Source organism: Chlorocebus sabaeus, chromosome 6 (assembly GCF_047675955.1).
Source record: "Chlorocebus sabaeus isolate Y175 chromosome 6, mChlSab1.0.hap1, whole genome shotgun sequence".
NCBI lineage: Eukaryota > Metazoa > Chordata > Mammalia > Primates > Cercopithecidae > Chlorocebus > Chlorocebus sabaeus.
This window is the reverse complement of record NC_132909.1, coordinates 18,853,624-18,874,763: the sequence shown is the minus strand read 5'-3', so window position 1 is coordinate 18,874,763 and position 21,140 is coordinate 18,853,624. Positions and strand designations below refer to the sequence as shown.

At 52.0% G+C, this 21,140-nt stretch overlaps 1 protein-coding gene across 7 annotated transcripts in view; it reads left to right on the top strand.

The window, feature by feature from the left end:
* PLD3 (phospholipase D family member 3) overlaps nt 1-21,140 on the top strand; it is a 31,366-nt gene that overhangs the window by 9,632 nt on the left and 594 nt on the right. Inside the window, exons 2-13 of one of the 7 annotated variants that reach the window (XM_037991685.2) lie at nt 6,428-6,510; nt 9,650-9,682; nt 10,519-10,610; nt 10,710-10,784; nt 10,872-11,014; nt 11,808-11,991; nt 14,001-14,121; nt 14,203-14,330; nt 15,764-15,964; nt 18,070-18,209; nt 19,874-20,039; nt 21,037-21,136. In XM_037991685.2, coding sequence (XP_037847613.1) covers nt 10,584-10,610; nt 10,710-10,784; nt 10,872-11,014; nt 11,808-11,991; nt 14,001-14,121; nt 14,203-14,330; nt 15,764-15,964; nt 18,070-18,209; nt 19,874-20,039; nt 21,037-21,136 — 1,285 coding nt within the window. In that variant the 5' untranslated portion in view covers nt 6,428-6,510; nt 9,650-9,682; nt 10,519-10,583. Of the gene's footprint in view, nt 1-6,427; nt 6,511-9,649; nt 10,031-10,478; nt 10,611-10,709; nt 10,785-10,871; nt 11,015-11,807; nt 11,992-14,000; nt 14,122-14,202; nt 14,331-15,763; nt 15,965-18,069; nt 18,210-19,873; nt 20,040-21,036; nt 21,137-21,140 lie in introns of those variants that run through there. The other 6 variants (XM_007996828.3, XM_007996823.3, XM_037991683.2 and 3 more) reach the window with 6 other exon arrangements.

Below are 21,140 nucleotides of genomic sequence, written 5' to 3'. Positions count from 1 at the left end.
GGTCCGGGACAAGGCCCAGGGCTGGGGGCAGTCAAGGAGAGCTTTCTGGAGGAGGAGGCACCAAGGCTGAGACCTGAAGGATGGGTTCGACAGCTCTCCTTGAAATGGGGAACTGGGGAGGAAGATGGTAAGGACAATTGGGGACATGGTAGGTGTAGGAGTCTGGGATACCTTGAAGGAGGTATCTGGGGGGCCATGGGACCTCCAGAGCTGGAGTTCAGGGGAAAGGAGGAAACCAGACAGAGCTTTGGGTTGAGAATGAGGGAACTGAAGCTGTAATGATGGAGGAAGGTCCACAGGGGCCTGTCCATGTAGGGCTCTGTAGGACACGGTAAGAAGTTTGTACTTTGTCCTGGGGGCAATGGGGAGCCACAGAAGGATTTTGAGCAAGAGTGGGACAGCTTAGGGTTTTTTAGTTCCAGTTCAGAAGTATTTTATCATTCATGATGCCTTTTGGACCTATTTAATTATTTTTCGGACTGACTGTCTTCTCTCCCTAGGAGGGGCACTTACTTTAAAGGGTCCTTTGAAATAAAGGATCTAACTGCTGAAAATGAAAAAACAGTTTGCAAAACCAGTGTTCTGTTCTGTTTTCTGTAGACAATTGATGGTGCAGTCCACAGAGGCCAGAGACAATTGATGGTTCAGTCCAAAGAGGTCTGCACCATCTAGTGAAAATCAGCACCATTAAACATGAGAACATTTCTGTTTTAAACCATTTGGAAGCCCCGTGAATTTGTTTTCATTTTGTTATTTTTAAAATTAGAGACAGGGTCGCGCTCTGTTGCCCAGGCTAGTCTCAAAGTGCTGGGCTCAAGCGATCCTCCCACCTCGGCCTACCAAAGTGCTGGGATTACAGACGTGAGCTACTGCTCCTGGCCAGCCTGTGGATTTGTAAATGTCTCCTGCGGTGTGATCTGCCCCATGATTCCTGTATGTAGGCTTCAGAAGCACACTCTGCATTCTCAGATGGCTTGAATCAGCCTTTTTTCCCCACCCTCTCAGCCTTAATCTCAGGCTGAGATGCCATTGTCTGTACCCACCCTGTATGCTCTGGGCTTAGAGCTGATACCAGCTGGTTATCATTCTGTATAAAAGTGTCACTAGGAATAGAGAGACATCTAAAATAATCTCCTCTCAAATTTTTCTATTCTGCTGCTCCATTTCTTCTGCTTTCAGTATTTTTTGAGCAATTACAATGGCCTGGGCCCTAGAGCTAGAGGAATAAATCAGACACGGACATAGCAAGGGACACATATAAATTGATTATGTGTGATTGAAGTATATACAAGATACGAGGGCGCACACAGATCTCACCAACCAGCATGTTTCAAGGACTTACTCTGCTTCCTGCCTTCATGGATGACCTCATTGACTTCCCAGCAAGTGTGAGGTTGGTATTATTAATCTCCACATTGTTCAGAGAATGAAAGTGTGGCTTACAGAAGGGAACCTCTTTTCCCAATTCCACAGAGCTGAGATCTGAAGTCTGGGCTGTGGGACTCTGAGACCCACCCCCTTAACCATTCAGAGATCCCCCAGCCACCACCCTCCACTGCATATAAGATGATACTCATGGCTGGGCGCGGTGGCTCAAGCCTGTAATCCCAGCACTTTGGGAGGCCGAGACAGGCGGATCACGAGGTCAGGAGATGGAGACCATCCTGGCTAACACGGTGAAACCCCGTCTCTACTAAAAAATAAAAAAAACTAGCCGGGCGAGGTGGCGGGCGCCTGTAGTCCCAGCTACTCGGGAGGCTGAGGCAGGAGAATGGCGTGAACCCGGGAGGCGGAGCTTGCAGTGAGCTGAGATCCGGCCACTGCACTCCAGCCTGGGCGACAGAGCGAGACTCTGCCTCAAAAAAAAAAAAAAAAAAAAGATGATACTCATTTTATTTGTTGTTTTGAGATAGTGTCTTGCTCTGGCACCCAGGCTGGAGTGCAGTGGCACAATCACGGCTCACTGCAGCCTCGAACTCCTGGACTCAAGCAATCCTCCCACCTCAGCCTCCCAAGTGGCTAGGACCATAGGCGTAGGCATGGGCCACCACACCTAGCCAATTATTATTATTTTTTTGTTTGTTTGTTTTTTGTTTTTGTTTTTTGCGAGACGGAGTTTTGCTTTTGTTGCCCAGACTGGAGCGCAATTATGCAATCTCGGCTCACTGCAACCTCTGCCTTCCAGGTTCAAGTGATTCTCCTGCCTCAGCCTCCTGAGTAGCCTGCCACCACGCCCGGCTAATTTTTGTATTGGTAGAGATGAGGTTTCACCATATTAGCCAGGCTTGTCTTGAACTCCTGACCTCAGGTGATCCACCGATCTTCGCTTCCCAAAGTGCTGGAATTACAGGCATGAGCCACCCTGCCCAGCCGCCTAGCCAGTTTTTTAAGCTTTTGTAGAGATGGGGTCTCACCTTGTTGCCCCAACTGGTCTCGAACTCTTGAGCTCAAGCCATCCTCCCGCCTTGGCCTCCCAAAGTACTGAGATTATAGGCATAAGCCACCGTGCCCTGCCAATATGGCTAATAACGGTTTATAGATGAGGCCAGCAGGGCTCAGAAGTAAAGCCCTATGCTCAACGTCACCTGGCAGGAAAGTGGCAGAGGTGGGATCTGAACCATGAACTCTCCAATTTAAAGGGCTGCTGTAGAGGAGGAATCAAATCTCCCACTGCCACCCTCCCCTGGGGGTGGGATGTTCAGGGATCTGTGACCCAGTGGGTTTTACTTCCTCCTTTTTGCGGGCTGTGGTGTCATACCCCAAGGGGGGCAGGACCACAAGGCAAGGGGACTCGGGGGTATTCTGTGGGCTGGGAGATGGCACGCTTCCTGGCAGTGCCCTCTCCCAGATGAGACCTGATCTCTTTTCTTTTTCTTTTTGAGACAGAGTTTTGCTCTTGTTGTCCAGGCTAGAATGCAATGGCGCAATCTTGGCTCACTGCAGCCTCCACCTCCCAGGTTCAAGCGACTCTCCTGCCTCAGCCTCCTGAGTAGCTGGGATTACAGGTGCGCGCCACCACGCCTGGCTAATTTTGTATTTTTAGTAGAGATGGGGTTTCACCATGTTGGTCAGGCTGGTCTCGAAATCCTAACCTCAGGTGATTTGCCACCTCAGCCTCCCAAAGTGCTGGGATTACAGGCGGGAGCCACCACGTCTGGCCGAGATCTGATTTCATCTCATGTCACACCAGCGAGGAGGCAGAGCATAAGTACCAACGTGGATGGGGCGTGCTGGGAGCCCCATGGGGGTTCCAGGGTCCTGAGAACACAGGCATTGAGACAGGCTGAGGAGGAACCCCAGGACCCAGCTGCCCATGCCCACCTTCAGTTTCACCCTGCCCTGCTCCCACAAGGATCTGAGCAGTGGGCGGGGGGGGCCTGATTTCCTTCTCCAGCTGAGGCCACAGTCCTCTGGAGGCTAGGATCTGGTGATGGGGCACCCCACCTGGGAGCCTGAGCCTCTTTATAGTTTAGTTTCCATAGAAGTTATATGTGCATTTAAAAAAATTCAATGTTTAAGTATAAAGACCTATAATGAAAAGCAACCGTCTTGTCTCTGGGAGTGGGATGGGGGATGCCTTTGCATGGGGAGCTGTTAGGAGCCTTGACAGTCACCTTTACTGAGAGCCTCCTGCATGTCAGTGGCTCTTCTGTGCGCATTATATGTGTGTTAATTCCTTTTTTAAAATTTAACTTTACTTTTTGTAGAGGTGAGTCTTGCCGTTGTACAAGCTGGTCTTGAACTCCTGGCCTCATGTAATCCACCCCGCATCTTAGCCTCCTGGAGTGCAGGGATTACAGGTGTGAGCCACCTTGCCCAGCCTGTTAACTCCTTTAGTTCAGAGGAGTCAGTCAGATTTTAGACATCTCAAATGTTGTATGTTCAAAACCAAACTCCTGGTCTTTCCCCAAACTTGTGCCTCCCTATGTTGCCCAATCAGCTATTGACACCTCTAACCCTTGTACTTGCTGAGGCCAAAACTCAGTCATCCCTGATTCTTTTACTGCTCTCAAACCCACATCCAGCCTAGAAATGCCATCCCCTCCACCTTCAAAATGCATCCGGACCCCGCCCTTTCTTTGACACTTGGCTGCCCACACCCTGGTCCTGTCCACCCTTGGCTCCTGTCTGGATGCTCCCAGCAGCCTCTTCGCTGGGCTCCCCGGCCTTGCCCCAGTCTGTTCCCCACACACAGCCACTGGGGGATCCTGTAACACCTGTGTGTGTTTCTTCGGGCTGCTGTAACAAATTACCACCAAGTTGGTGGCTTAACACGACAGAATGTATGGCCAGGCGCAGTGACTCCTGCCTATAATCCCAGCACTTTGGGAGGCCGAGACAGACGGATGACTTGAGGTTGCGCCACTGCACTCCAGCCTGGATAACAGAGCAAGACTCCATCTTTAAAAAAAAAAAAAAAAAAAATTCATTCTCTCAGTTTTGGAGCCAGAAGTCCAAACTCAAGGTGTAGCAGGGACATGCACCTCCAGAAGCTGGAGGGGAGATTCCATTCCTCACCTCTCCCAGCTTCTAGTGGGTCCAGGTGTTGCTGGTTTGTTGTTGTTGTTGTTGTTGTTGTTGACGTGGAGTCTCGCTCTGTTGCCCAGGTTAGAGTGCAGTGGCGCGATCTCGGCTCACTGCAAGCTCCGCCTCCCAGGTTCACGCCATTCTCCTGCCTCAGCCTCCCGAGTAGCTGGGACTACAGGCGCCTGCCACCACGCCCGGCTAATTTTTTGTATTTTTAGTAGAGACAGGGTTTCACTGTGTTAGCCAAGATGGTCTCGATCTCCTGACCTTGTGATCCGCCAGCCTCTGCCTCCCAAAGTGCTGGGATTACAGGCGCCCGGCCACATCGCTGGGTTTATGGCCACATCACTCTAATCTCAGCCTCCCTGTTCACATGGCCTTCTGCCTGTTCTATCTCTGAGGACAGTTGTGACTGGATTTAGGGCCCTTCCAGATAGTCCAGGATGATCTCATCTCAGGATCCTAAATCTGATTACAATTGCAAAGATCCTTTTTCCAAATAAGGTCACATGCACGTAAGTTCTGGGGATTATGCTTGTGTGGGACATATCTTTTTTGAGGCCACCATTCAACCCACTACAAAATCCAACTGAAACCCATTGAAGTGGCTCGTGCCTGAAATCCCCGCACTGTGCGAGGCCAAGGCGGGAGGTTCGCCTGTGGCCAGGAGTTCAAGACTAGCCTGGGCAGCATAGGGAGATCCTCATCTGTTTTTTGTTTTTTGTTTTTATTTTTGAGACGGAGTTTCGTTCTTGTTGCTCAGGCTAGAGTGCAATGGCACGATCTTGGCTCACTACAACCTCCACCTCCTGGGTTCAAGCAATTCTCCTGCCTCAGCCTCCCAAGTAGCTGGGATTACAGGCGTGTGCCACCACGCCATGCTAATTTTGTATTTTTAGTAGAGACAGGGTTTCTCCATGTTGGTCAGGCTGGTCTCGAACTCCCAGCCTCAGGTGATCCGCCCACCTTGGCCTCCCAAAGTGCTAGGGTTACAGGCATGAGCCATCGTGCCTGGCGGAGATCCCCATCTCTTAAAAAAATCTGAAGCAGATCACATTGTCCTTCCCTGCTGGGAACCCACACGTGACCCCGTCCTCCTCATCACAGTCCAGGCAGCCCTGCAGGATCTGGCCCTGTCACCTCTGTGACATTTCCTGTCCCTCACCCCCAGCCCACTCCACCGCAGACTCACTGGCGTCCTCACTCTTCTCTATCCACACCAGGCACATTCCTCCCTTGGGGCCTTTGTACTGATCATTTTCCCCACAGATGTCCATCTCACCTCTCCTTGAAGTTTTTCTTCAGGTATCCCCTTCTCAGTGAGGCCTTTTCTGACCTCCTTATTAAATATCACAAACGATTCCACCCCCACCCTTCTTCCCTGATCCTCTATGGCACTTACTGCCTTCTAACATTATATCATTTATTTATTATTTTGTTTATTATACCCCCCCCTTTTTTTTTTTTTTAATTTTTTTTTTTTTGAGATGGAGTTTCCTCTGTCACCCACGCTAGAGTGCAGTGGTGCCAACTCACTGCAACCTCCACCTCCCGGGTTCGAGCGATTCGCCCACCTCAACCTCCCAAGTAGCTGAGATTACAGGCGTCCTCCTACACACCTGGCTAATTTTTGTAATTTTAGTAGAGATGGGATTTTGCCATGTTGGCTAGGCTGGTCTCGAATGCCAGACCTCTGGTGATCCGCCCACATCGGCCTCCCAAAGTGCTGGCATTACAGGCGTGAGCCACTGCGCCTGGCTTCTGCTTTTCCCTCGTGTCTATTTTGTTCACAGCTGCATCCCCAGTGCCTAAAACAATACCTGATGCACACAAGACAACCAGTAAATGTGTGTAAAATTAATGAACAGCAAATGCTATTGTTACCATACCCATTTTGCAGATGGAGAAACCAAGAGCACAGAGGCATTGTCACTTCTCCAAGGTCAAACAGTCACTAATGCTGAAGCTCAGATTCAGTCTCAGGTATCTGGCTCTAGCACTCACTGTATTGTCTCTCATCCAATCTAAATCGCTTCTCCAGTACTGATTTTTATTTGTTTTTTATGATAGGCTCTTATTCTGTCAGCTAGGCTGGAGTACAGTGGTGCAATCACTGCTCACTGCAGCCTCCACCTCCCAGATTCAAGCAATTATTCTGCCACAGCCTTCCAAATAGTAGGAACTACACGTCCACGCCACCATACCAGGCTAATTTTTTTCATTTGTTGTAGAGATTAGGTCTCACTGTGTTGCCCAGGCTGGTCTCAAACTCCTGGGCTCAAGCAATCCTCCCACCTTGGCCTCCCAAAGTGCTGGGATTACACGTGTAAACCACCGTGCCTGGCCCTCCAATATTAGTTTACTTTTTAATCAAAAGTTAACACAATAAGAAAAAAATACAATTAAAACATATCAAAAGTTAAAATTAAACTAATCATTACAGACCGGTCGTCACTGTACAATTTGAAAGCCAAAATATCACCGACAATTTGAACGAAGTCCATCTGTTTTCTTCCTATTTTTATTGCATTTTTGTTTTTACTTTTTATTTTGTTGTAGAGACTGGGCCTTGCTATCTTACCGAGGCTAGTCTGGAACTCCTGGACTCAAGTGGTCCTCCCACCTCAGCCTCCCAAAGTGCTGAGATTACAGATGTGAGCCACAGTGCCAGGCCCTTCTCCCTATTTTTGGTTTATTAGGGACCATCCCAGTTCTCCAGCCCTGACGCTGCCAGTCCTGTTACTTCAGATCTCCATGCCCCACCTCGCCTTCGGTTTTGATTCATCTTGGCTTCCCTAATTTCACATTGCCTGCTATTACAACTCCATATTCTTCAATAAAAATATTTCTCACCAAGACCGTCAAAGAAAACTGAAGGCAAGCATTTCCTGCGCTCCCTCCTGCCTCCTCCACCCACAATGCTGTGGTCAACCGCCTCTAAGACTGACGTTATCTTCTGCTTCTGGTGACCTCTGGAGTTTCAAATAACCTTAGTCTGTTGCTGTTTCTTGCTAGAATTTTTTTTTTTTTTTTTTTTTTTTTTTTTTTTTGAGACAGAGTCTCGCTCTGTTGTAACCCAGGCTAGGGTGTAGTGGCGTGATCTTGGCTCACTACAACCTCTGCCTCCCAGGTTCAAGCAATTCTCCTGCCTCAGTCCCGAGTAGCTGAGATCACAAGCACCCGCCACCACGCCCAGCTAATTTTTATGTTTTTGGTAGCGACAGGGTTTCGCCATGTTGGCCAGGCTGGTCTTGAACTCCTCACCTCAGGTGATCCACCCACCTCAGCCTCCCAAAGTGCTGGGATTACAGGCGTGAGCCGCCACACCTGACCTGCTAGATCCTTTTTAGGCGTCCCTGTTTGTCTTCCTGCCATGGAAAGGGTGGGATCTAGCATGTTCTACCCTCACCAGTCTGGGATCTGACATTGGTAGGGAGGAGTTTGCAAGTTATCCCCACAAATCTAGGTTGGATCTTGGAGTAAGGGGAGAACCTAACTGTCTTTGAGAGTTTTCTTTTTCAAAAAAAGAGTAATGCATGCCCCTGATTTTTTAAAAGGTGATGAAACTGGCGACACCTGTGTGTGCTTTATAATTATTTCTCAACCTACACCGAGATATTGTCTATACTTCTCTGAAAATAGCGTATGTTTCACAATTTTAAAAAAGAAAATAGGCCAGGCACGGTGGCTCACGCCTGTAATCCCAGCACTTTGGGAGGCCAAGGCATGCGGATCACGAGGTCAGGATTTCCAGACCAGCCTGGCCAACATGGTGAAACCCTGTCTCTGCTAGACGTACAAAAATTAGCTGGTCGCGGTGGCAGACGCCTGTAATCCCAGCTATTCAGGACGCTGAGGTTGGAGAATCGCTTGAAACCGGAAGGCGGAGGTTGCAGTGAGCCAAGATTGCGCCACTGCACTCCAGCCTGGGCGAAAGAGCGAAATTCTGTCTCAGAAAAAAGAAAATAGGGGCCAGGTGTGGTGGCTCATGCCTGTAATCTAAGAACTTTGGGAGGCCAAGGTAGGAGGATCACTTGAGTCCAGGAGTCCAGCCTGGGCAATAAGCAAGACCCTGTCTCTACAAAAAGAAAATTTTTTTTAATTAGCTGCTGCCTGGCGCGGTGGCGCACGCCTGTAATCCCAGCACTTTGGGAGGCCCAGACGGGCGGATCACGAGGTCAGGAGATGGAGACCATCCTGGCTAACACGGTGAAACCCCGTGTCTACTAAAAAATTTTTTAAAAAATTAGACGGGCGTGGTGGTGGTCGCCTGTTGTCCCAGCTACTCGCGGGGGCTGAGACAGGAGAATGGCATGAACCCGGGAGACGGAGCTTGCAGTGAGCCGAGATCGCGCCACTGCACTCCAGCGTGGGAGAGACAGAGCGAGACTCCGTCTCCAAAACAAACAATTAGCTGGGCATGGTGGCACGTGCCTGTAGTCCCAGCTACTTGGGAGGCTGAGGCAGGAGGATTGCTTGAGCCTGGGAAGTTGAGGCCGCAGTGAGTTATGATCGTGCTGCTGCACTCCAGCCTAGGGAACAGAACTCTGACACTAAAAAAAAAAAAAAAAGAAAAAAAAGAAAAGAAAATAGGCTTACCATAAAAAGTAATCTTGACATACCCCAAAATCCCACTCCCTTGAAGACAACCACTTCTGCCCTGTTGCTTCTCTTAGTAATACTCCTTTTCTGGAGTTATCTCTTGACTTCCTGCCAAGCTTTGAGGGAAGAGAGTGTCCCTGTCTCATTGAGAGAGGTGCCACCCTGTCTCAATTAGGAGATGAGGGATGAGAGAGGAAAGGGGTCTCCAGTGTGTTTGTCCAGCCAGGGCCTTAAATCCCTCTTGGGAGACATGGGATGGGGTGGATCGGAAAATAAATTTTTTTAAATCCCTATCAAAATATCAGCTGGCTTTTTTTTTAAAAAATCAAATACCGAAATCCAAGTAGACTCCAACAGAAAATTCACTATCTCCTCTGCCCCTTTCTTCCCATCTCATGCCGTGAACTGTCTTCTGTTGACTTTATCGCTACATTTCTTCACTCTATTTTTCAACCTTGATCTTTCCGTTTCATTTTATAAGCGTTTTATTAATTTCATTTATGTATTTATTTTTGACTAGGTAATGCATGTCCATGGTACACAAATTCACAAGGTTTGTAGACAAGAAAAGACGTGAGGTTCCTTTTGTTCTCTGCCTGTGGCCTCCCTGCCCCACACAGGGACTCTAGGGTGGAATGTAGCAAAACCCATCCACCAGCCATGTACTACCCCTCAATCCAGCCAGTTTGGAGCGGCAGTGACTGGGGAGCCGAGCCCCCCTTCTCGCTGCGGTGAGCCCGGACTGAGGCGCGCACTGCGCAGACTCCCCGCTGCAGTGGGCGGGGCTCCCACAGGCCCCGCCCCCTCCTCCTCCCACCCCTGTTCAGCCTGTCCGGGCAGAAGCTGGGGCCCCGCGGAGGTAGCAGCAGACGCCTGAGAGCGAGACCGAGGCCCCTCAGGGGTAGGTGGGGGGGAGGCTGGCTGGGGGGATGGGCAGCGGGGTGGCAGGGAGGCCCCGATGATCCCCGGCTGAGCTGTGTGGTGTGGGGGTACCTGAGTGAGGGCGGAGGAGCCACCTAGAATATACCCCCTGTGTAGTCCCAGGGCTGAGAAAAGCCGGGCACAAAGACCTGGGGCTCCGCTGACCTCATCCAGCGCTGTCTTTCTGGTGGTGGAGGAGAGAGAAGGGGGCTGCTAGAGGGGAGCTGCGTGGGTGCTGATGGGGGCAGGGTGGGCACTGCAGAGTGATGAGCAGGCAGCAGAGCCGTTGGATTTTGAGGGATTTCGAAATCCTGCTGACCAGTGACCAGCTTCCTCTTTTTGGGGTGGTGGGCAGTGTGCCAGTGGCCCCCATGATTATGAATGGCCCCAAGACTAATCACCCTTCTGTGATGTCTGTCCCTCGAAAGCGTAGAACACCCCACACAGTGCCCACTTTTGTTCTGCCAGTTTGGAGACCCTGACACACCCACCTTCTCACCTGGGCTCTGCATATCCCCCAGCCTTGAGGGAAGATGAAGCCTAAACTGATGTACCAGGAGGTAGGTGGATTGGGGAACTCAGCAGGGTGGAGCTGGGTGAAGTGGGGGTGGGGGTTCCGAAGAGCCACCTGTCACCCCTGCTGTTGTCCCCATCCCCAGCTGAAGGTGCCTGCAGAGGAGCCCGCCAACGAGCTGCCCATGAATGAGATTGAGGCGTGGAAAGCTGCGGAAAAGGTAGGAGCCCTCCGCCACCCTCGCCCTGTCTCAGGGACAGGCTGGGCTGCCCCCTCGGGCTGGCTGACTACCTCCTCCTCCCCACAGAAAGCCCGCTGGGTCCTGCTGGTCCTCATTCTGGCGGTTGTGGGCTTTGGAGCCTTGATGACTCAGCTGTTTCTATGGGAATACGGCGACTTGCATCTCTTTGGACCCAACCAGCGCCCAGCCCCCTGCTATGACCCTTGCGAGTAAGTGGGGGGCGCTGCAGGTGGTGGGGGGAGGGGCCTGCCAGACCAGGGACACTTAAGCACACACTAAGCAGGGCCTGCACTCAGCCCTACCCAGCACTTGCGACAACTGAGGAGGTTACAGGCTTCCAAGTGCTCGCCCGCCCCCTCCTCCTCCACACACATAGTTTCTATGGCAGCCACAGCGTCATCTTCTATCCGCCCGTGAACAGACACAGCATCTTCCACCCACATCTGTGGACACACACACACACACACACACACACACATCTAAATACATGACCTTCCTTCCACACCTCTAGACAGACACTCAGAGGACCATGAGTCCAGGCACACATTCAAATACACACAGTTTAAAAAAAAAAAATTTTAAGAGAAAATAAAAACTCAAATACAGTTTAACCGGGCTTGGTGGCTCACACCTGTAATTGTGACACTTTGGGGGGCTGAGGCGGGAGGATTGTTTGAGCCCAGAACTTCCAGACCAGCCTGGGCAACATAGTGAGTCTCCATCTCTACTAAAAGTAAAAAAAGTAGCCAGGCGTACTGGCGCACACCTGTAGTCCCAGCTACTCAAGAGGTTGAGGCAGGAGGATCGCTTGAGCCCAGGGGTTTGAGGCTGCAGTGAGCCGAGATCACGCCACTGCACTTCTAGCCTGGGGGACAAGGCGAGACTCTGTCTCTGAAAAAAAATATAGTCTGTCCAACACACCCATGGACGGACAGCTGAGCACTCACCTTCCAGCCATTGCTCTCCAGCACCCTATGGCTGATAGCATCCCCCACCCCCCAGAGCAGTGCTGGTGGAAAGCATTCCTGAGGGCCTGGACTTCCCCAATGCCTCCACGGGGAACCCTTCCACCAGCCAGGCCTGGCTGGGCCTGCTCGCCGGTGCGCACAGCAGCCTGGACATCGCCTCCTTCTACTGGACCCTCACCAACAATGACACCCACACGCAGGAGCCCTCTGCCCAGCAGGTACCTGCAACCTTGGCCCTGGCCAGCAGCAGGGGCAGGGGGTGGGAGGCAGCGGGGACTGTGGGGGATGAAGGGGTTTCTCCTGCAGCCCAGGAGACAGATGGGCGTGTCTCACACAGCGGATTGGACACAGGTGTTTGCAAGCAGCTGCCTTCACATGGTTCTCTGGACTGGAGGCGTTTGTCACGGTCATCTGTAGGCCTCTGAATGTCAGGGTGCGGGTTTGGTTACAAGGGATTATTAGGCTGGCGGATGTCACTCACCCACAAGCTGCCCTGACCCCGTCACACAAAGAAATGGAAGAGTGGAGTAATTAACAGCCCAGCATCAAGACAGGGGCCACCTTCCAGCTGTGTGACCCCAGGCAGGTCACCTGTTCTCTCTGGCTTCAGTTTATCTGTAAAATGGGGTCAATTTATAGCACGTGCTTCTTAGGGCTCTTGTAAGGATGAAATGGACTAATCCAAGCAAATTTTAGCACAGTGCCTGGCACAGAGTTAACCTTTGTGTCTCCTGTTACTATATCCTGCTATGGTCTGCAGACAAACTGAAGAACATAAAACTTCACAATTTGAAAAGGAACAGGCTACATGGATAACCTCTTCCACTGAAAAACCATGAATTTGTTCCTTCTGTTTTCTTCTCCCTACTGCCTCTTTTTGTGAGAAGTTGTCTTAAAACTTAACTAAAATTACAAGGCTCCTTAAGAACTGCCTGAAAAAAAAAATTATGCCAGGTGTGGTGACTCACATCTGTAATCCCAGCACTTTGGGAGGCCTAGACAGGAGGATCACTTGAGCCCAAGAATTTGAGACTAGCCTGAGCAACATAGTGAGACCCCTGTCTCTACTAAAAAAAAAAATAAAAAAAATAAAAATAAAAATTAGCGGGGTGTTGTGGTGCGCGCCTGCAGTCTCAGATACTCAGGGGATAGAAGGCGGATGGCTCGAGCCCTGGAGTTGGAGGCTGCAGTGAGCTGTGATCATGCCACTACACTCTAGCCCAGGCAACATAGCAAGACCCTGTCTCAAAAAAAAAAGAAAAAAAAAGAAAAAGTAATAATAATAATTACAAAAGTTGAAAACCAAAGCCAGGCATAGTGGTACACACCTGTGGTCCCAGCTACTTGGGAGGCTAAAGCAGGAGGATGGCTTGAGCCTAGGAATTGGAGGCTGCAATGAGCCATGATCGTGCCACTGCACTCTAGCCTGGGCAACATAGTGAAATCCTGTCTCTAAAAAAAATGTTTTTATGTTAAAAAAAAAAAAAAACCGTATGAGCTCCCACTCCCTACTGGCTCCCTCTGAAGTGGTTTAAAACACAGATGTAGGAGGCAGATGGTCTGGGTTCCAATCCTGCTCCATAGCTGGATGTGGTGCACTCCTGAGGTACCAGCTACTTGGGAGACTGAGGCAGGAGGAATGCCTGAGCCCAGGAATTGAAAATCAGCCTGGGCAACGTAGCAAGACCTGTCTCAACAAACAAACAAACAAAAACAAAATCCCACTGCACTACTGAGTTCTCCATGGAGAGTATAATTAAACCAGCCTCACCGGGTTGTGAGAATTCAGTGAGTTCACTGAGAAGGGGCCTAGAACAGGGCCTGGCACACAGTAGGTTCCAGGGCATCCTTGATCGTTGCTGTTGCTGGCATCATCGTGCCTCACCCGATACCTTCTGGGACCCCCTGCCTGAGCCTCGCCCCCGCCATTCTGGGAGATGCCTGGAGGCCCTGCCTTGATGCTGAATTTTGAGAAAGTCCCTGGAGGGGCAGGAGGGGTCAGGAGGCCTTGGAGGGGGATCACAGGGCACCTAATTATTAAAGCAGATAAAGATGTTTAAAACAGATAAGGAAGTCTTTTAATATTTTAATCTGTAAAGTCTTTATACAGGCTAATGTAAAGCCTGTTTACTCCTAATCATGTCTCAGAATAACTCCACTGGGCATCACCTTGTGGGGTTGGAGAGCTGGCTGGTCCAGCCCCTCAGACGCTCTCCCCTCCCTGCAGGGTGAGGAGGTCCTCCGGCAGCTGCAGACCCTGGCACCAAAGGGCGTGAATGTCCGCATCGCTGTGAGCAAGCCCAACGGGCCCCAGCCACAGACGGACCTGCAGGCCCTGCTGCAGAGCGGTGAGCTGGGGCCCAACTGGGGCTGGTCTGGGCCTGGGGGTACCCAGCCTGGCCCCTGATCACTGCCCCTGCTGGTCACAGGTGCCCAGGTCCGCATGGTGGACATGCAGAAGCTGACCCATGGCGTCCTGCATACCAAGTTCTGGGTGGTGGACCAGACCCACTTCTACCTGGGCAGTGCCAACATGGACTGGCGTTCACTGACCCAGGTCTGCCTGCACCCTGTCTACCTTCCTTCCAGGCCACTCCCTGCCCCACAGGGCACCCAGCCTCTCACTGCACCCCTCACTCAATCCAGAGTCTTCTCCACCCATTCTCTGCAATGGCTTCCTTCTTGCCTACCAGGCCTCCCTAATTCAAGCTATGCACGGTGGCTCACACCTGTAATCCCAACACTTTGGGAGGCCAAGGCGGGAGGATCACTTGAGCCCAGGAGTTGGAGACCAGCCTGGGCAACATAGTGAGACCCTATGTCTACCAAAAAAAAAAAAAAAATTAGCCAGGTGTGGTGGCACACACCTGTGGTCCCAGCTACTTGGGAGGCTGAGGTGGGAGGATCACTTGAGCACAGGAGTTTGAGGCTACAGTGGGTTGTATTCATGCCTCCGCACTCTAGCCTGAGTGACACAGTGAGACCCTGTTTAAAAACAAAGAATCCCCAAATAGAGCCCTATGCTGCCCTGTCCCTGCTCCTGGAAGCCTGGGGCTCCCTCTGATCCCCAGTTGCAGCTACCAGCCCCTCTACAGGGCATTCAAGGACCTGTACACCATTTGATCTTCATTGTACATCTCTGTGTGCCTGCTCTAAGTCCAGCCCTGTCCCGGGTAATGTTGGGAACATGGTGGTAACAGGTGGACCTCATGGAACTCCCAGTCCAACGCAAACTGGCCTGTCACCTGACAGTGACAGCCCAGAGGGGTCAGGGCCAGGGTTGAGGAGACATAGGCAGAGGGTCAGGGCCAGGATGGAGGGAACAGAGGGTTGAAAAGCTCAGAGACCCCAACCTGGGGTATTGGAGGGTTTCCCAAAGGAGGTATAACTAATCTGATCCCTGAAGGATAGGGAGGAATTAGCCCAAGATAGGGAACAGAAAACAGCTTGGGGAATGAGGTGAAGATAAGACACACATTAACTCATGAATTCATTTCCTCAACAGATAGCTCCCCTAACCTTTAATCTCAGCAATTATGCAGGGAGATGCTGCAGATAGAGCTGTGACTGAGACATCCCTGGTACCTGTCCTCGTAGCCCAGTGGGAAGACCAATTTGTCACCAGAGAGAATGAGGAAGGAATCCCGAGGGACTAGGAGAGCCCAGAGGAATGCCTGACACAGGCTGGGTAGTCACGGGAGGCTTCCTGAAGGAGGAAATGTGTCAGTCTAGACCTACGAATGAGTAGAAGCTAGCTCAGTGGAGGGTAGAAGCAACAGCAGATTGCAAATGTTCAGGAAACCTGGAGCTTTGGAATAACTGATTTTCATCAAAACTTAAGTTGGTAATCATGCTAGGACTTTAGCTATTGGAGCTGGGGTGGAGGGGTACTGAGGGACAGGAGGATAGCCAGAGGCCAGACTGGGGAGTGTCCCTGTCATCTGTGGGCACCAGGCCGCCGTCCCTGAGCTCAGCACTGCCCTCCTACAGGTCAAGGAGCTGGGCGTGGTCATGTACAACTGCAGCTGCCTGGCTCGAGACCTGACCAAGATCTTTGAGGCCTACTGGTTCCTGGGCCAGGCAGGCAGCTCCATCCCATCAACTTGGCCCCGGTTCTATGACACCCGCTATAACCAAGAGACACCAATGGAGATCTGCCTCAATGGAACCCCTGCTCTGGCCTACCTGGCGGTGAGTCTGGGTCAAGTGGGGCCTGTCATGTCCCAGCCCCATGCTGTCACTCACAGCCTCCATCCGTCCCTGGCTGGTGATGATAGGGAGGGCGTATCCTGACCATCAGTTCTCACCCCAGCTCATTCTGCTTGGTCAGGGGCCTGGAGTAGTTCCCAACATCCCTCGGCCTCTATTTCAGTTAGAAAATGGGTAACCTGTCAGTGCTGCTGGGAGAGGTACCCTGCGTTCATTCACACCAAACCTTTGGTGCTCTGTGTCATCCAGTATAGCCACAGGTGGCTCTTTCAGTTTAAGTTCATTAAATGCAATTAATAATTCGGGTCAGGTGGGGTGGCTTATGCCTGTAACCCCAATACTTTGGGAGGTTGAGGTGACAGGATCACTTGAGGCCAGGAGTTTGAGACCAGCCTGGACAACATAGCAAGACTCCATCTTCACAAAAAAAAAAAAAAATAGCTGAGTTGGGTGGTACATGCATGTCGTCCCAGCAACTCGGGAGGCTGAGGCAGGGGGATCACTTGAGCCCAGGAAGTCGAAGCTACAGTAAGCCATGATCACACCACTGTACTCCAGCCTGGGTGACAGCCTGTTTCAAAAAAAAAAATATTTTTCAAGGCATGGTTTCTCATCCCTGTAATCCCAGCATTTTGGGAGGCCAAGGCCAAGATGGGAGGATCACTTAAGGCCAGGAGTTCAACATAGGGAGACATCATTTCTATTTTTTTTTTTTTTTTGGTCTTATTATTTATTGCTCTAGACAGGATACCAAAGAACTAGGGAGACACCATTTCTACAAAAACATAATATTAATAAAAATCAGCTGGGTGTGGTTGCGTGCGCCTGTAGTCCCTGGGGAGGCTAAGACAGGAGGATCACTTGAGCCCTGGAGTTCAAGGCTGCAGTGAGCTGATTGTAACACTGCACTCCAGCCTGGGCAAGAGGCTGCTGCTCTGTCTCTAAAAAAAGACAAAATTCAGTTCCGCATGCAGTAGCCACATTTCATATGCTCAGTAGCACCTGTAGCAAGTGGCCACCATATTGGACATTTCCATCACTGCGACACGCTCTATTGGATGACACTAGCTCTCGCCCGTGGCAGATACTGATCACTCTGGACAAGGCACTGATGTTTCTAGCTCTTAGATAGTTTCACTAGTTGAGGCAGGCAACCCAGGTCTCCCTAGGTCCCCCTGAGCAAGTCACCTGTCCAAGTCGAGTCATCGTGGAAGGCATGACCCTAAGGTGTGGACACAGGGAAGCATGACTCATTGGGGTCTTTCACTACAGGGGCCTCCCACAGGGGATCACGGCTCTCCTCATTACCACTTCCCCGTTTAGAGCCTCAGTTTCCTTGTCTGTTGAGTATTAAGGGAGATGGGGGATCAGGTGTGGTGGCTCACGCCTGTAATCCTAGCACTTTGGGAGTCCGGGATGGATGGATCACTTGAGTTCAGGGGTTGGAGACTAGCCTGGGAGACGTGGTGAAACCCCATCTGTACCAAAAATACAAAAATTAGCCGGGAAGGGTGGCGGGCACCTGTAATCCCAGCTACTCGGGAGGCTGAGGCAGAGGATCACTTGAACCCAGGAGGTGGAGGTTGCAATGAGATGAGATCATGCCACTGCACTCCAGCCTGGGAGACAGAGCAAGACTCCATCTCAAAAAAAAAAAAAAAAAAAAAGAAAGACTTGAGCAGAGGTCCTCAAACCTGAACGTGCCCCAGAATCAGTTGGGGGCTTGTTAAAACCCAGATTCCTGGGCCCCATCCCAGCACTCTGATTCAGTAGGCCATGTGCAGTGAGGCCCAAGAATTTGCATTTCTAACAAGTTCCCAGGTGATGCGGTTGCCGCTGGATCAGGGACTGGGTTCAAATCCTGGCTCCATTTATCCACTGTGTGACCTTAAGTAAGTCACTTACCGTCTCTGAGCTTCAGTTTCCTCACCTGTGAAATGGATGTGGTGATTGACCCTCCTCTTCATGGAGGCTGAGGATTCGTTGAGTTCCACAGTACCTGACTTGTGGTGAGCTGTCCGTATGTGAGATCCACTGTGACGATGCCCCTGGCAGGGCATGTGTCTTGACTGTCCCCTCGCCCTCAGAGTGCGCCCCCACCCCTGTGTCCAAGTGGCCGCACTCCAGACCTGAAGGCTCTACTCAACGTGGTGGACAATGCGCGGAGTTTCATCTACATCGCAGTCATGAACTACCTGCCCACTCTGGAGTTCTCCCACCCTCACAGGTACTGCCGGGTGTGGGGATAGGGAGCCACTGCAGGTGGCCAGGAGACAGGAGAGGGAATCATGGAGACCAGAAAGCTGGTGGGAGCTCCAGGCAAGGGGACAGATGGAAGAGAAGCCACAGGGAGAGACAGTCACCAGGAGGTGTCTGGGAAGAAGGTATCTAGGTACTTGAGACAGGAGAAAGAGATTACGGAAGAGACAGGGATGAGGTTTCAGGATGAGGTTTGAGGAAACAGAGAAAAGGATGAGAGGGCTGTGCCCGGTGGCTCACGCCTGTAATCCCAGCACTTTGAGGGGCCGAGGTGGGTGGATCACTTGAGGTCAGGAGTTCAAGACCAGCCTGGCTAACATGGTGAAATCCCATCTCTCCTAAAAATACAAAAATTAGCCGGGCATGGTGGCATGTGCTTGTAATCCCAGCTACTTGGAAGGCTGAGGCAGGAGAATTGCTTGAACCTGGGAGGTGGAGGTTGCAGTGAGTTGAGATCGCGCCACTGCTCTCCAGCCAGGACGACACAGCGAGACTCTGTCTCAAAAAAAAAAAAAAAAAGAGAGAACACTCAGAATGTTGGGGTTGAGGGCAGGAAGCCTGAGGCAGGGGTGCAGGATGTGGAATTTGGGGAGGTAGGAGGCATGTGCTGGAAACAGGATGAGGGGTTGGGGAATGGGGGCTAAAAGTATTTGGGTTTAGAGTAGCAAGCTTGGGGATTTGTGATTCTGGGATAAGAAGGATAACAACCATACCCACTGCAATGTCCAGGTGGATGATGGCGCTTGTGGGGCTCAAAGAAGGTATTCTAGGGGCAGTAGATAAGACAATGGGTCCAAGGCATGGTGGCTTATGCCTGTAATCCCAACACTTTGGGAGGCCGAGGCGGGAGGATCACTAGGAGTTTAAGACCAGCCTGGGCAACATAATGAGACCTCGTCTCTACAGAAAAATTTGAAGATTAGCCCAGTGCGGTGGCACTCACCTGCAGTCCCAGCTACTCAGGAGACTGAGACAGGAGGATCATTTGAGCCCAGGAGTTGGAGGCTGCACTGAGCTATGATCATGCCACTGCACTCCAGCCTGGGTGATAGAGCAAGAACCTGTCTCAAAAAAAGAGGATGGACCGGGTGCAGTGATTCACGCCTGTAATCCCAGCACTTTGGGAGGCCAAGGCGAGCAGATCACCTGAGGTCGGGAGTTCGAGACAAGCCTGACAAACATGGAGAAACCCCGTCTCTACTGAAAATACAAAATTAGCTGGGCGTGGTAGCGCATGCCTGTAATCCTAGCTACCCGGGAGGCTGAGGCAGGAGAATCACTTGAACCCGGGAGGCAGAGGTTGCAGTGAGGCAGAGGTTGCAGTGAGCTGAGATCGCGCCATTGCACTCCAGCCTGGGCAACAAGAGCGAAATTCCATCTCAAAAAAACAAGAAAGAAAAAAAGAGGATGACAAGACTGGGTTTTGGAGAGCAGGAACGGGAGCCACAGCCAGAAAGAGGAAATATCCCATAGGATTTATGGAGGCAGGAACAGGGTCTGGGAGCCAGTGATGAGGAAGTCCTCTGAATAGCTAACACTGGGCCCAGGCTTGGTTCCCCAAAGCTGAGGGCAAAGCCTGTAGACACAGCCACCCTCTGCATCCTGCCCCACCTCCTACACACTCGTCCCCAGGTTCTGGCCTGCCATTGACGATGGGCTGCGACGGGCCGCCTATGAGCGTGGCGTCAAGGTGCGCCTGCTCGTCAGCTGCTGGGGACACTCGGAGCCATCCATGCGGGCCTTCCTGCTCTCCCTGGCTGCCCTGCGTGACAACCATACCCACTCCGACATCCAGGTGGTAAGCACCACCCCTCGGCCCCTGTGCGGGGCAGTCCTGGGGACACAGCCCTCATGGGGCTCATCTGTCAACTGACAAGGACAGCCCAGAGTAAGCCCTGTCACGGTGGGGAAACCATGGGTCAGGGCCAGGGTGGTGGGGGCACAGGGAGAGGGGCCAGGGCTGTGATGAGGGGGCACAGGCAGAGGGGTTGGGGCTGGAATGGGGGTACACAGAGAGAGGTGTTGGGACCGGGACTGGGGACGTGGGCAGGTAGAGGGGTCGGGGCTGGGATTTGGGGGCATAGGCAGAGGGGTCGGGGCTGGGATGGGGAGGCACAGGCAGAAGGGTTGGGGCCAGGGTGGGGGGCACAGAGAGAGGTGATAGGGCCAGAGTGGGAGGTACAGGCAGAGGGGTCGGGGCCAGGATGGAGGAGGCCCAGGCAGAAGGGTGAGGGCTGGAGTGGGGGGCACAGGTAGAGGGGTCAGGGCTGGGGTGGGGGTACACAGAGAAGGGTTTGGGACCAGGACTGGGGGAGTGGGCAGGTAGAGGGGTCGGAGCTGGGGTGGGGGGCACAGGCAGAGGGGTCAGGGCTGGGATGGAGGAGGCCCAGGCAGAGGGGTCAGGGCCCGGGGGGGTGCACAGGCAGAGGGGTCAGGGCCGGGGGGTGCACAGGCAGAGGGGTCAGGGCCAGGGTGGGGACACCCAGAGAAAGCCCCTGCCCTAGCGAGAAGGGCCAAGGAAGATGTTCTGGAAATGGGGGCATCTGAGACAAGACCTCAGGAATGAACAGGAGCCATTCTGTAGGGAACAGTGTTTTGCAAATGAGACCACCGGGGCCTGTCTTTCAGCTTTCATTCCAGAGCGCCCCTCCACCTGGCCCTGTTCTGGCCCCCAGGGATTCTGTGGGAAGCAGTGGAGTCCCATAGATCTGGCTTCATGCCCCGCTCTCTGATCCCGGGGCTCCTCCGACTCCCAGTGCCTCTCACACTCCTTCCCATCCTCCCCTCCCACTCAGAAACTCTTTGTGGTCCCCGCGGATGAGGCCCAGGCTCGAATCCCGTATGCCCGTGTCAACCACAACAAGTACATGGTGACTGAACGCGCCACCTACATCGGTGA